At 42.6% G+C, this 14,260-nt stretch overlaps 1 protein-coding gene across 11 annotated transcripts in view; it reads right to left on the bottom strand.

The window, feature by feature from the left end:
• The window catches only part of C2CD6 (C2 calcium dependent domain containing 6), a 131,482-nt gene extending 126,222 nt beyond the window's left edge, over positions 1 to 5,260 (bottom strand). For 7 of the 11 annotated variants that reach the window (XR_012025080.1, XR_012025081.1, XR_012025082.1 and 4 more), the window contains exon 1: positions 5,015 to 5,248. Coding sequence is in view for 5 of the 11 variants with exons in the window: in XM_072813298.1 (XP_072669399.1) it covers positions 5,015 to 5,221 (207 nt within the window). In the remaining 6 variants the exon portion in view is untranslated. Of the gene's footprint in view, positions 1 to 5,014 lie in introns of all 11 variants that reach the window. The other 4 variants (XM_072813302.1, XM_072813303.1, XM_072813300.1 and 1 more) reach the window with 3 other exon arrangements.
• Between the last annotated feature and the right edge of the window lie 9,000 nt (positions 5,261 to 14,260).

The raw sequence follows: 14,260 nt of genomic DNA, 5'->3' as shown, positions 1-14,260 counted from the left end.
GAATGGGAGAAGATATTTGCAGATAACATATCTGATAAAAAGGTTAGTATCCATAAATTGTCCCACTGAATATCAAATAAAACTTCCGGGCAGCCCAGGTGGCTCAGTGGTTTAGCGCCCCCAGGGCATGATCCTGGAGACCCTGGATCAAGTCCCACATCCCACATCGGGCTCCCTGCATGGAGCCTGCTTCTCCTTCTGCCTGTGTCTGTGCCCCTCTCTCTGTGTCTCTCATGAGTAAATAAATAAAATCTTTAAAAAACAAAAGAAAACAAAACCTTCCTTACCATTTCTATGAAGTAAGCATAACACTGATATCTAAACTGATAAAGAAAATAGAGGGGAACCTCAGGATCAGGGGTTTAGCGCAGCCTTTGGCCTGGGGCGTGATCCTGGAGTCCCGGGATTGAGTCCCTCGTCAGGCTCCCAGCATGGAGCCTGCTTCTCCCTCTGCCTGTGTCTGTACCTCTCTCTCTCTCTCTCTCTGTGTGTGTCTCTCATGAGTAAATAAATAAAATTAAAAAAAAAAAAAAGAAAATAGACAAAAACACACTGATACAAAAATGCCAAAAAGTAAACAGAATTGAGCACCACATGAAGAAAATAATATGCAATAACCAAGTGCGATTAATTCCTGGAACATAAGTTGGTTTAATACTAGGAAAATCATTGATAGAATATGCCACATCATAGAGATCGAAAGAGAAAAAGTTATATGATTATCTCCATATATGTTTAAATGGCCTCTGACAAAATTCAACACGCTTTCCTGATTAAAACACTCTCAAAAATAGGGGATCTCTGGGTGGCTCAGCGGTTTGGCGCCTGCCTTTGGCCCAGGGCCCCGATCCTGGAGTCCCGGGATAGAGTCCCGGGATCGAGTCCCACCTCAGGCTCCCGGCATGGAGCCTGCTTCTCCCTCCTCCTGTGTCTCTGCCTCTCTCTCTCTCTCTCTATCATAAATAAATAAATAAATCTTTAAACAAACAAACAAACAAAAAAACCACTCTCAAAAATAGGAATTAAGCCAGTCCTAAAGCCAATGTTTCATTTGGTGGGGAAATACCTTTACTAAGATCAGGAATAAAGCAAGGTTGCCTACTGTCACCATCATTCTTCAACACCTTACTGGTGGCATGAGCCAAAGCAATTAGACAAGAGAAATCAACCTAAGGCAAAAGAATTGGGGGGAAAAATTGTTTCTGGGTAGAAAAGTCAACACCATAAACCATAAAGATGTCAGTTGCCTAACTTACCAATTTAATACACTCCTTATAAAAGAATACAAAGTTCTTTGTTGAGATAAACAAGTTAATAATAAAGTTTGTTTGTTTGTTTGTTTAAGTGAGAACAGTCAGGATATCACTGGACAAGAAAAATCAAAGCAGGGAACCAGCCCTACCTGACTTTAAAACATAGCATAAGTCTTTAAAATAAAATAGTATGGTCCTGGTAAATGAATAGATAAACAGACCAGTGGAATAGAAAGTCCAGAGAAAATATCAGATACATATGGTCACTTAAATCTCAAATCACTGGGGCAAAGATGGATTTTTTTTTTCTTAATAAATGGTTTAGGGACCATTCCACTTAGAGAAAAAAAAAAAAAAAACAAATCCATACCTCAAACCAAACAATCCAAATAAATCAGGGATTTAAATGTAAAATGATTAAATCTGGGATTAAATGTAAAAATGATACGCAAGTACTAGAAAGTAATAGGTAAATTCCTTTATGACCTGGGTATATGTAAACAGTTTTTAACTAAGACTCAGAAATCAGATGCAATAAAAGATTGATAAACTTGACCTAAGATTAAGAACCCTTTTCCATAACATAAAGTGCCAACAACAGTCAAAATAATAGCTGTTAAACTGGGAGAAAATGGGATCCCTGGGTGGCGCAGCGGTTTGGCGCCTGCCTTTGGCCCGGGGCACGATCCTGGAGACCCGGGATCGAATCCCACGTCGGGCTCCCGGTGCATGGAGCCTGCTTCTCCCTCTGCCTGTGTCTCTGCCTCTCTCTCTCTCTGTGACTATCATAAATAAATAAAAGTTAAAAAAAATTAAAAAAAAAAAACTGGGAGAAAATATTTGTAACACGTATCACAGATGAAGATCTAGTATCTTGGGACGGCTGGGTGGCTCAGCGGTTGAGCATCTGCCTTCAGCCCAGGGGTGATCCTGGAGTCCTGGGATCGACTCCCACATTGGGCTCCCTGCATGGACCTTGCTTCTCCCTCTGCCTGTGTCCCTGCCTCTCTCTCTGTGCCTCTTATGAATAAATAAATGAAATATTAAAAAAAGAGAGACAGAGAAAGATCTAATATCTCTAATAAAGAACTTTTGAAAAATGGAGGAGGTAAAGAACAAAATTCTCTTAGGAAAATAAACAGAAAATTCACACACACAAAAATTTAAGGGACTTGAAACATACAAAAAGATATGCTACGGCACCATTTCACACCACTCTCCCTCTCATTCACAATGTTCCATGAACATTCCAAACCCTCTGCAGAAACTTCACATCTGTTTACTTTCTTATACTCTCTCCAACTCTTTTTCTAAAATATTTTTTAAAGATTTTCTTTATTTAGGGATGCCTGGGCAGCTCAGCGGTTGAGGATCCGCCTTTGGTTCAGGACGTGATCCTGTAGTCCCAGAATCGAGTCCCACATTGTGCTCCCTGCATGGAGCCTGCTTCTCCCTCTGCCTGTGTCTCTGTCTCTCTCTGTCTCTCATGAATAAATAAAATCTTTTTAAATAAATAAACAAACACTGGTCTGGAAGAAGAGATGCCTTTCTTTCTATTCAAGAAAGATACCTCTGTGCTTCAGAACCCATGCTTTTCCATCCCCTCACAGATTCTACTGTCTTCACTGCCTATTTCTTTACTCTCTCCTTAAATCCTAATAGTCAATTTTTTTCAACAAAGCACATCTGATCCATATTATCCCCCTGCTTAAAACTTACCAGCTTTTCCTGTCTTCTGTAGCCCTGGTTCTTTGAATATCCTTGAATTTAAATGTGTTTTAAGCACCACCTGCAAACTATTTGTTTCCCGAAATGTATTCCAAGAAGATGTGAAACATATCTGAGTTATGTTTGCTTCCAAGTTTAAAAAACTGTATTTTGAACAGAAATGCTAAACATGTTTATATAGCTGTTACTACCGTAGGATAATCTGATTTCAAGAAACCATGTGCCATAAAATGCCAAGAAATTGTAGAAAGACTACCTGTTACCTAAATATATAATGTTCCACCTGTGTACTGATGCATAGGCAGCATTTATTAAAGAGGAATATCCATTCTGTGATCAATGGTCTACACTGTGTATCTTATAGCTATTATAATAATTTTAATAACACACACTTGTATTTTTCTAACTTTGTTGTATAATGAACATCTATAGTACATAAACTCATTCCTCTGGATCCGTGTCTGAAAAAAATTCATTTATGAGGTCATTATAAACTAAACCCAAGTGCACATTTCATTTCTTAAGCTCTTTTTTTGTTGTTGTTCTATCAAAACATTAAAATATCCTATGGTCAAATAATTTGGGAAACCAAACTTGCGTCAACAATGTACCTCGCATACGGGTGCACTACTCTTTTTTGAATATATGTAGTTGCTGTTGTGCCTATAAGCAAATTAAAAACACTGCCGCATGGTGGCTCTCTGTCATTACAGATCTTTCCAGTCAGTAGAGAGTAAAAAGTCTGTTACTCTTTTGCGATAAAAAGGAATTCTCGTGCTCGAAAAAATACTGGAAATTACCATTCTACAAAATAAAGTCCATATTCCACAAAGTGATGTACAACAAACATCTCCTATGGCCTAAACCTCCAAACATATCCCTCTTTCACCACTTTGCAATTTTTCCTACCATTATGGCTAAATCCTAATACGCTCTCAATTTATCATAACAATGAATCAAGAGTATTCTAAGTTTTTGGAATTAGGAGGGTACTGTCGAGATCAAGTAATTCAACTCCCTGATTTTACAGAGGGCATCTTCCTTTTGTGCACCATTTGTTCCTGATACCTTTATCTCTACTATTCTTTTAATAGCTGAAGACCAACAGAGAACGTACAAATTCCCTAATGTCGCCTTCTAACACTTTGAAAAAGCGCGTTTCCATCTGATTACCCTTTTCCACTTCCTCCGTGCTCTGGCTATACCATCATACCGTGAACTTAAAAGAGTTTCACCTATTTTGAACATAAATCAATCTTTCCAATTAAGAATAGGAGGCCGGGGGATCCCCGGGTGGCTCAGCGGTTGAGTGCCTGCCTTTGGCCCAAGGCGCGATCCTGGAGTCTCGGGATCGAGTCCCGCATCGGGCTCCCAGCATGGAGCCTGCTCCTCCCTCTGCCTGTGTCTGTGCCTCTCTCTCTCTGTTCTCTCTGTGTCTATAATGAATGAATGAATGAATCTAAAAAAAAAACAAAAAAAAAAAACAGGAGGTCAATAGTTCACTTTGCAGACGTGACACGGATTTGTTACCGTATGATGACCCCAGGAACTGAAAACAAAGGTGACTCGACTTTCTGAAGTTTAGCCCTTTAACCACAGAAATTAAATCCTAATGGTGGTGATGAAGGCATCACTTATGTCAATGACGACAGCAGCTGTGACACCTCCTGCCTTGCAGCTTTAAGCACTTGACATCATTATCTCCCTCAGATCTTCAAACGACGCTAAAAGGGAGACTGTCCCAACTGTCACTTAAATTACTGCCCGAGGGGATCCCTGGAGGGCCCAGCGGTTGAGCACCTGCCTTTGACCCAGGGCGTGACCCCGGAGACCCCCGGATCGAATCCCGCGTCGGGCTGGCTGCATGGAGCCTGCCTCTCCCTCCCTGTGTGTGTCTCTCATGAATAAATAAATAAAATCTTAAAAAAAATAATTACTGTCTGACAAGTTAAATGACTGTCAAGGTCCCACAGTGAGCGCCACCTTCCAGTTTAGGGCGGGGCTCCCGCCTCCCCGCCGCGGGCCCCGCTCACGTTCAGCAGCCGGTGCCCGGCGCCCTCCTCCTTGGCCCGGTGCGTGGCCCCGCTACCCCTGCGGCCCTCTGCTGTGCAGGACGTCGGGGATGCCGTAGGGATTCCTCTGAAGTGCGGGGGCTGTGGACTGGGGACGGCCCCGCCCTCCGCGGTCGTCGGGGGCGTGGGAACCGCCGGCCGGCGCTCGGGGAGGCTCCATCCCTCCATCCTCCGCCGGCCGGTCTGCGCCCAACCGCCGGCCCGCACTGCGCAGGCGCAGCCCCGCCGCCGCCCCGCCGCCGCCCCGCCCGGGCCTCTGCGCGTGCGCACTGCGGCCCGCGCCTCCCCAGCCCGAGCTGCCCCGAGGGCCGGCTGCAAGCGCTTCCCCAAGCCCCTTCCCTCACGGGGGAGTCGGAGCGTGCTGGTGGACGGCAAGGCCCCCCCGCGCTGTGAACGCCGTAGTTCACCTTCTTGTCTGCTCCCTTAAACCATCATAAGCCTCCTTTCCCTAAACCAACTCCTTCTGGAAGATTGACCCTATCCCCTGGGCTCCAGACATTATGCTTCCCAGAGCCCACTGTCCCATACACTCAGAACCCATTCATAACACGTTAATATTCATCTTCCCTCCCGGGCCTCTGGTATATTCCAAACCTTTTTTTTTTTTTTTAAGATTTTATTATTCATGAAAGACACAGAGAGGCAGAGCCACAGGCAGAGGGAGAAGCAGGCCCCATGCAGGGAGCCTGACGTGGGACTCGATCCCGTGTCTCCAGGATCAGGCCCTGGGCCTAAGGCAGGCGCTAAAAACGCTGAGCCACCCGGGCTGCCCGCCAAGCTCATCTAATATAGTAATATCATAGCCACCAGAGCTTAGAACTTCAGACATATTTTTAAATTCTAATCCTAAATATTTGAACCCTACTTTTTTCTTCAGGGCACCTAGTTTAGGACACTTCACGTACACAGTTGCAATGGTTTACTCCTGGATCTCCAGCATGCTGTCATTACCCCCTTTCTATTGCCCCAATAATAATACAGTTTACCTTTAAAACCAAGCAAAACCAAAAATATATATATAAATAAAAACAAAACCAGAAACTTTCAGAGCATCTTTGTTAGCCATAAATTTATGTTCCTTAGCTTGGAAACCAAGGGCATCCAAAACACATTCTACCTCAGGATCATTATTTATTGCTATTCTACTTGGGATCTATTTTTCTTTTATTCAAGGGCCAGCTCAAACCTCAGCTTTCAATTAAATATCATAACCCTATACACATACCTTCAAAGCAGAATTAATGTTGCCGCTGAGCTACAACTTGGCATTTTGCTATTAGCTCATGCTATCAGAATTAGTTAATTTCAAAAGCTATTTCTTTAGGGGCAGGAATCTGATCCTCACCTTGTTCTCAGGGCTCATGGCACAAGAGCCAAAAGCCCTTGATACATGTTTGTTGTCATCAGGGTCTGTGCTGTGTGGTGTTTACCGTGCCAATGAGACCTGCTGCCCATCAGCTCACACCGACTTCCTTAGGGCTCATCTGATGCAACATAAAAAAAATATCTAACCTAAATCTAGTCAAACTTCTAGACCTAACCTCCAGTCTACAAGAAATTCAGGACATAGAGAACAAACTGAATGATGCCATTAGGGAAAAAAACAAGCAAACAAATACAAAATGTAGGTGGGATATTCAAAAACAAAATGGTTTGGATTCTTCTTTAAAATGTGAAAAGGAAATATAGAAAGTTACAGCCACTTAGAAGACAGTTTGGCAATTTCTTAAATATTAAACATGTAACTACCGTACAACCTAGCAATTGCACTCCTGGGCAGTATCCCAGAAAAATAAAAAACATATATTCACACAAAAACCTGCATACAAATGTTCACAGCAGCTTAATTCATAACAGCCAAAAAATGGAATCAATTCAGATATTCTTCAAAGACGAAATGGTTAAACAAACTGCAGCAGGTACCTACCTTGGAATACAACTGAACAATGAGAAGAGAGGAGCACATAACTTGGATGACTCTCCCAGGCAGAAAAAAAACTAATCCCAAAAGATGACATTCTTGAAATGACAAAATTCTGGAAATTTTGAAGACAGCTTTGACAGCCAGAGGTTTTAGTTAGAGGTGCAGAGATGAAGAGGTGGTGGGAGATATAAAAGGGGAGCAATGGGAAATTCATGTGGTTTGGGGAACTGTTCAGTATCTTGACTGTGGTGGTAGATACACAAAGCTACATAACTGGTAAAACCATATAGAAATTAACACACACATACACAAGTACAAGTAAAACTATGGAAATTTGAATAAGGTCAGTGAGCTTTATCAATGTCAGTATTCTGGAGCTTTTGTTAAATGTTATTCAGGGACACTGGCAAAGTGTACAAAGGATTTCTCTGCGTTATTTCTCAAGTATGCATGAATCTACATTTATCTCAGGAAATTTTTCAGGTAAAAATTAGTTAACTGAAGTTAAATAATAGTGAGAAGCTAAATAAAGGTGAGAAGACCATTTAAAGTGGAGATAAGGGCAGCCATGGTGGCACAGCGGTTTAGCACCGCCTTCAGCCCAGGGCGTGATCCTGGAGACGCAGGATCAAGTCCCACATCAGGCTCCCTGCATGGAGCCTGCTTCTCCCTCTGCCTGTGTCTCTGCCTCTCATTCTCTCTTTCTCTCTCTCATGAATAAATATAGAATAAAATCTTTTTTTAAAAAAAGAGAGAGGGAGAGAGAGATGGGATAGGGAAGGGCAGAGAGAGAACGAGAATATCAAGTAGGCTCCTTCCCCCAGCATGGAGCCAGCCCAACACGGAGCTTAAACCCACAACCCCAAGATCATGACCTAAGCCAAAATCAAGAGCTGGACACTCAACCAACTGAGCCACCTAGCCACCCCTGTTCTTGGTAAATCTTTTGAAAGTAAGTTGCTAACATCATGTCACTGCACTAGACTGTCAACATGCATCCTCCAAAAATAAGAACATTAGTTTACATAGCACAGTATCATTAAATAGTGTATCCTCAAGTGTCCCCAGTTCTCTCAAGGTATAGTCAAGGTTTGCACATTTCATTGTAGGGCAGCTCTATTTTTAACTCTTTAAGGAACCTCCACACAGTTTTCCAGAGTGGCTGTACCAGTTCACATTCCCACCAACATTGCAAGAGGGCTCCCCTTCCTCCACATCCTCTCCAATCTTTGTTGTTTCCTGTCTTGTTAATTTTCCCCATTCTCACTGGTGTGAGGTAGTATCTCATTGTGGTTTTGATTTGTATTTCCCTGATGGCAAGTGATGCGGAGCATTTTCTCATGTGCTTGTTGGCCATATGTAGGTTTTCTTTGGTGAAATTTCTGATCATGTCTTTTGCACATTTCAGGATTGGATTGTTTGTTTCTTTGGTGTAGAGTTTAATAAGTTCTTTATAGATCTTGGATACTAGCCCTTTATCTGATACGACGTTTGCAAATATCTTCTCCCATTCTGTAGGTTGTCTTCTTTTGTTGACTGTTTCTTTGCTGTGTAGAAGCTTTTTAACTTAAGTCCCAATAATTCAGTTTTGCTTTTGTTTCCCTTGCCTTCACACATGAATCTTGCAAGAAGTTGCTGTGGCCAAGTTCAAAAAGGGTGTTGCCTGTGTCTTCCTCTAGGATTTTGATGGAATCTTGTCTCACATTTAGATCTTTCATCCATTTTGAGTTTATCTTTATGTATGGTGTAAGAGAATGGTCTAGTTTCATACTTCTGCATGTGGATGTCCAATTTTCCCAGCATCATTTATTGAAGAGACTGTCTTTTCCAGTAGATAGTCTTTCCTGCTTTGTCAAATATTAGTTGACCATAGAGTTGAGGGCCCATTTCTGGGTTCTCTATTCTGTTCCATTGGTCTATGTGTCTGTTTTTGTGCCAGTACCACACTGTCTTGATGACCACAGCTTTGTAGTACAACCTGAAATCTGGCATTGTGATGCCCCCAGCTATGGTTTTCTTTTTTATTATTCCTCTGGCTATTCGGGGCATTTTCTGATTCCACACAAATCTTAAGATGATTTGTTCCAACTCTCTGAAGAAAGTCCATGGTATTTTGATAGGGATTGCATTAAATGTGTAAATTGCCCTGGGTAGCATTGACATTTTCACAATATTAATTCTTTCAATCCATGAGCATGGAATATTTTTCCATCTCTTTGTGTCTTCTTCAATTTCTTTCAGAAGTGTTCTGTACTTTTTAGGGTATAGATCCTTTACTTTGGTTAGGTTTATTCCTAGGTATCTTAATGCTTTTGGGTGCAGTTGTAAATGGGATTGACTCCTTAATTTCTCCTTCTTCAGTCTCATTGTTAGTGTATAGAAATGCCACTGATTTCTGGGCATTGATTTTGTATCCTGCCACACTCCCGAATTGCTGTATGAGTTCTAGCAATCTTGGGGTGGAGTCTTTTGGGTTTTCTATGTACAGTATCATGTCATCTGCAAAGAGAGAGAGTTTGACTTCTTTGCCAATTTGAATGCCTTTTATTTCTGTTGCCTGATTGCTGAGGCTAAGACATCTAGTACTATGTTGAATAGCAGTGGTGAGAGTGGACATCCCTGTCTTGTTCCTGATCTTAGGGGAAAGGCTCCCAGTGTTTCCCCATTGAGAATGATATTTGCTGTGGGCTTTCCGTAGATGGCTTTTAAGATGCTGAGGAATGTTCCCTCTATCCCTACACTCTGAAGAGTTTTGATCAGGAATAGATCTGTATTTTGTCAAATGCTTTCTCTGCATCTATTGAGAGGATAATATGGTTCTTGTTTTTTCTCTTGTTGATATGATCTATCACGTTGATTGCTTTACAAGTGTTGAACCAGCCTTGCGTCCCAGGGATAAATCCCACTTTATCATGGTGAATAATCTTCTTAATGTACTGTTGGATCCTTTGGCTAGTATCTTGTTGAGAATTTTTGCATCTGTGTTCATCAGGGTTACTGGGCTATAATTCTCTTTCTTTGTGTGGTCTTTGTCTGGCTTTGGAATTAAGGTGCTGCTGGCCTCATAAAATGAGTTTGGAAGTACTCCATCTCTTTCTACCTTTCATAACAGCATTAGTAGAATAGGTATTGTTTCTTCTTTAAATGTTTGATAGAATTCCCCTGGGAAGCCATCTGGCCCTGGACTTTTGTGTCTTGGGAGGTTTCTTTTTTTTTTTTTTTTTAATTTTTTTTTAAGGTATTTATTTATTTATTTGTGATAGTCACAGAGAGAGAGAGAGGCAGAGACACAGGCAGAGGGAGAAGCAGGCTCCATGCACCGGGAGCCCGATGTGGGATTCGATCCCGGGTCTCCAGGATCGCGCCCTGGGCCAAAGGCAGGCGCCAAACCGCTGCGCCATCCAGGGATCCCTCTTGGGAGGTTTCTGATGACCACTTCAATTTCCTCCCTGGTTATCGGCCTGTTCAGGTTTTCTATTTCTTCCTGTTCCAGTTTTGGTAATTTGTGGTTTTCCAGAAATGCGTCAATTTCTTCTAGATTGCCTAATTTATTGGCATATAGCTGCTCATAAGTTTTTAAAATCGTTTGTATTTCCTTGGTATTGGTCGTGGTCTCTCCTTTTTCATTCATGATTTTATGAATTTGAGTCTTTTCTCTTTTGTTTTTAATAAGGCTGGCTAATGGTTTATCTATCTTATTAATTCTTTCAAAGAAACGACTCCTGGTTTCGTTGATCTGTTCCACAGTTCTTCTGGTCTCTATTTCATTGAGTTATGCTCGAATCTTTATTAATTCTCTTCTGTTGGGTGTAGGTTTTATTTGCTGTTCTTTCTCCAGTTCCTTTAGGTGCGAGGTTAGCTTTTGTATTTGGGTTATTTCCAATTTTTTGAGGGATGCTTGTATTGCGATGTATTTCCCTCTCAGGACTGCTTTTGCTGTATCCCAAAGATTTTGAATGGTTGTATCTTCATTCTCATTCGTTTCCATGAATCTTTTTAATTGTTCTCTAATTTCCTGGTTGACCCTTTCATCTTTTAGCAGGATGGTCTTTAACCTCCACGTGTTTGAATTTCTTCCAAATTTCTTCTTGCGATTTAGTTAGTTTCAAAGCATTATGGTCTGAAAATATGCAGGGGACAATCCCAATCTTTTGGTATCAGTTAAGACCTGATTTGTGACCCAGTATGTGGTCTATTCTGGAGAAAGTTCCATGTGCACTTGAGAAGAATGTGTATTCAGTTGCGTTCAGATGTAAAGTTCTGTAAATATCTGTGAAATCCGTCTGGTCCAGTGTATCATTTATAGCTCTTGTTTCTTTGGAGATGTTTTGCTTAGAAGATCTGTCATTTGCAGAAAGCACCGTGTTGAAGTCTCCCAGTATAAGTGTATTATTATCTAAGTATGTCTTAACTTTGGTTATTAATTGATTTACTTGGCAGCTTCCACATTAGGGGCATAAATATTCATGATTGTTAGGTCCTCTTGTTGGATAGAACCTTTAAGTATGATATAGTGTCCATCTTCATTTCTTACTACAGTCTTTGGGATAAGCTTTAATTTATCTGATATGAGGACTGCTTACCCCTGCTTTCTTTTGAGGACCATTTGAATGGTAAATGGTTCTTCAACCTTTCATTTTCAGGCTGTAGGTGTCCTTAGGTCTAAAATGAGTCTCTTGGGATCCCTGGGTGGCTCAGCAGTTTGGCGCCTCCCTTTGGCCCAGGGCGCGATCCTGGAGTCCCAGGATCGAGTCCTGCGTTGGGCTCCTGGCATGGAGCCTGCTTCTCCCTCCTCCTGTGTCTCTGCCTCTCTCCCTCTCTCTATCATGAATAAATGAATAAATAAATCTTTAAAAAAAAGGAAAATTAAAAAAATAAAAATAAATGAGTCTCTTGTAGACAGCAAATAGATGGGTCTTGCTTTTTTATCCATTCTGAAACCCTGCGCTTTTTGATGGGATCATTAAGCCTACTCATGTTCAGAGTTACTATTGAAAGATATGAATTTAGTATCATCATAATACCTATTCAGTCCCTGTTTTTGTGGATTGTTTCTTTGGGCTTCCTCTTTCTTTTACAGAGTCCCCCTTAATATTTCTTGCAGAACTGGTTTGGTGGTCACATATTCTTTCAGTTTCTGCCTATCTTGGAATCTCTTTATGTCTCTTTCTATTCTGAATGAGAGCCTTGCTGGATAGAGTATTCTTGGCTGCATGTTCTTCTCATTTAGGACCCTGAATATATCCTGCCAGCCCTTTCTGGCCTGCCAGGTCTCTGTGGAGAGGTCTGTTGTTAACCTCATACTTCTCCCCATATAAGTTAGGGATCTCTTGTCTCTTGCTGCTTTAAGGATCTTCTCTTTATCTTAGGAATTTGCAAGTTTCACTATTAAATGTCGGGGTGTTGGAACAGTTTTTATTGATTTTAGGGGGGTGTCTCTCTATCTCTTTGATATGAATGCCTGTTTCCCTCCCCAAGTTAGGAAAATTCTCAGCTATGATTTGTTCAAATACACTTTCTGGTCCTCTGTCCCTTTCAGCGCCCTCTGGAACCCCAATTAAATGTAGATTTTTCTGAGGCTGTCATTTATTTCCTTTAACCTTTCCTCATGATCTTTTGTTTTTCTCTTTTTTCCTCAGCTTCCTTCCTTGCCATCAACTTGTCTTCTATGTCACTCACTTGTTTTTCTACCTCATTAACCCTCGTTGTTAGGACCTCCAGTTTGGATTGAATCTCATTTAATTGATTTTTAATTTTGGCTTGATTAGATCTAAATTCTGCAGTCATGAAGTCTCTTGAATCCTTTATGCTTTTTTCCAGAGCCACCAGTAGTTTTATAATTGTGCTTCTGAATTGGCTTTCTGACATCGAATTGTAATCCAAATTCTGTAACTCTGTGGCAGAGAGTACTGTTTCTGATTCTTTCTTTTGTGGTGAGTTCTTCTTTCTAGTCATTTTGCTCAGTGCAGAGTGGCTAAAAACAAGTTGAACTGAAAAAAGGAAGAAAAAAGTAAAAAACAAAACAACAACAAAAAAACAAAAAATGAAAACAAACAAAAAAACAGGGGTTACCCTTTGGTTAACTATACTATAAATACTATACTGTAAATCCCTCTACTTCTCCTGGACCTTTCCAGCGCTGCTCGGTCAAGAACTTGCTCTTCCCCTGTCCCTCCAGCAGGTCTTCTGGGGGAGGGGCCTGCTGTGCTCTCAGGTGTGTGCACCTGGGGAAGCTGTGCCCCCCTACCTGCTCGGTGCCCCCCTACCTACCTCAGTGGGAGCTGTTGACCCCATGAGGCCCCTGTTCCATGGCGACCCGGCTCCGTCCCAGGCACACGATGACACCAGGAGAAACACCACCACTGGCGGTGGTCCAAGCCCTGAAGTCAGCTCCCCCAGTAACTCCCGCAGCTCCCAGTCCGCAGGGGCCTGGATGCTCCGGGTGCAGGGGGTGCTGCTCTGCACAGCTTGGGGGCGCCTGGCAGCGGGAGCGTCCCCACTGTCCTGTGTCCTCCCGGCCTCCGCCTGCCCCGGGGGAGCGCAGGATCCTGGGCTGTGTCCCCCGGTGCCCTGGGCTCCGGGGCCTGCGCTTCTGGAATCGAGCTCCGGGGGCCGCGCAGCGCCCCCCTCGCCGAGCTGCCGCCTGAGCTGCTCCCGAGGCCCCGCCGGCCCGCGCTCCAGCCCTTTGGAGAGCTGGGCCTGCGGGTGTGGCGCACTCTCCCCTGGGCGCACCTCCTCTGTTAGTGACCGCGGGAACCTGGGGGCTCCACTGCCCCTCCTGGGATCCTGCTCGAGTTCCCTGAAAGCACCTTTCCATCCAGGAAGATTGTTAAAGTTCCTGCTTCTCTGGGGCTGGGCTTTCCTGTCCTGGAGGCTCTTGCTGCCCCCCTTAGCCTGGCTCCTCGCAGGGGCCCCTCCCCCACTGGATTCTTTTTAATTTTCCATCTTCCTACCTTGTTAGAAGCACGAACTCTTCTCTCTGTAGCGTTTCAGCTGTTCTCTCTTTAAATCTCGGGCCAAATTCATAGGTTTTCAGGATGATTTGAAAGTTATCTAGGTAAGCTGGTGGGACAGGGGATTTAGGGACCCTACTCCTCCACCCTTTTGCCCCGCCCCTCCAGTTCTTTACATATTTTGGATATTAACATCTTACCAAGTATATCAAATATTTGCAAATATCTTTTCCCATTTAGTAAGTTGCCTTTCATTTTGTTGATGGTTTCCTTTGCTATGCAAAAGCTTTTTATTTTGGTATAGTCCCAATATGAAACTTTTCAAACAGA

Source organism: Canis lupus, chromosome 36 (assembly GCF_048164855.1).
Source record: "Canis lupus baileyi chromosome 36, mCanLup2.hap1, whole genome shotgun sequence".
In the NCBI taxonomy this organism is placed as follows: Eukaryota; Metazoa; Chordata; class Mammalia; order Carnivora; family Canidae; genus Canis; species Canis lupus.
Note: the sequence above shows the minus strand (reverse complement) of the source record. Positions and strands in the feature narration are given on the sequence as shown.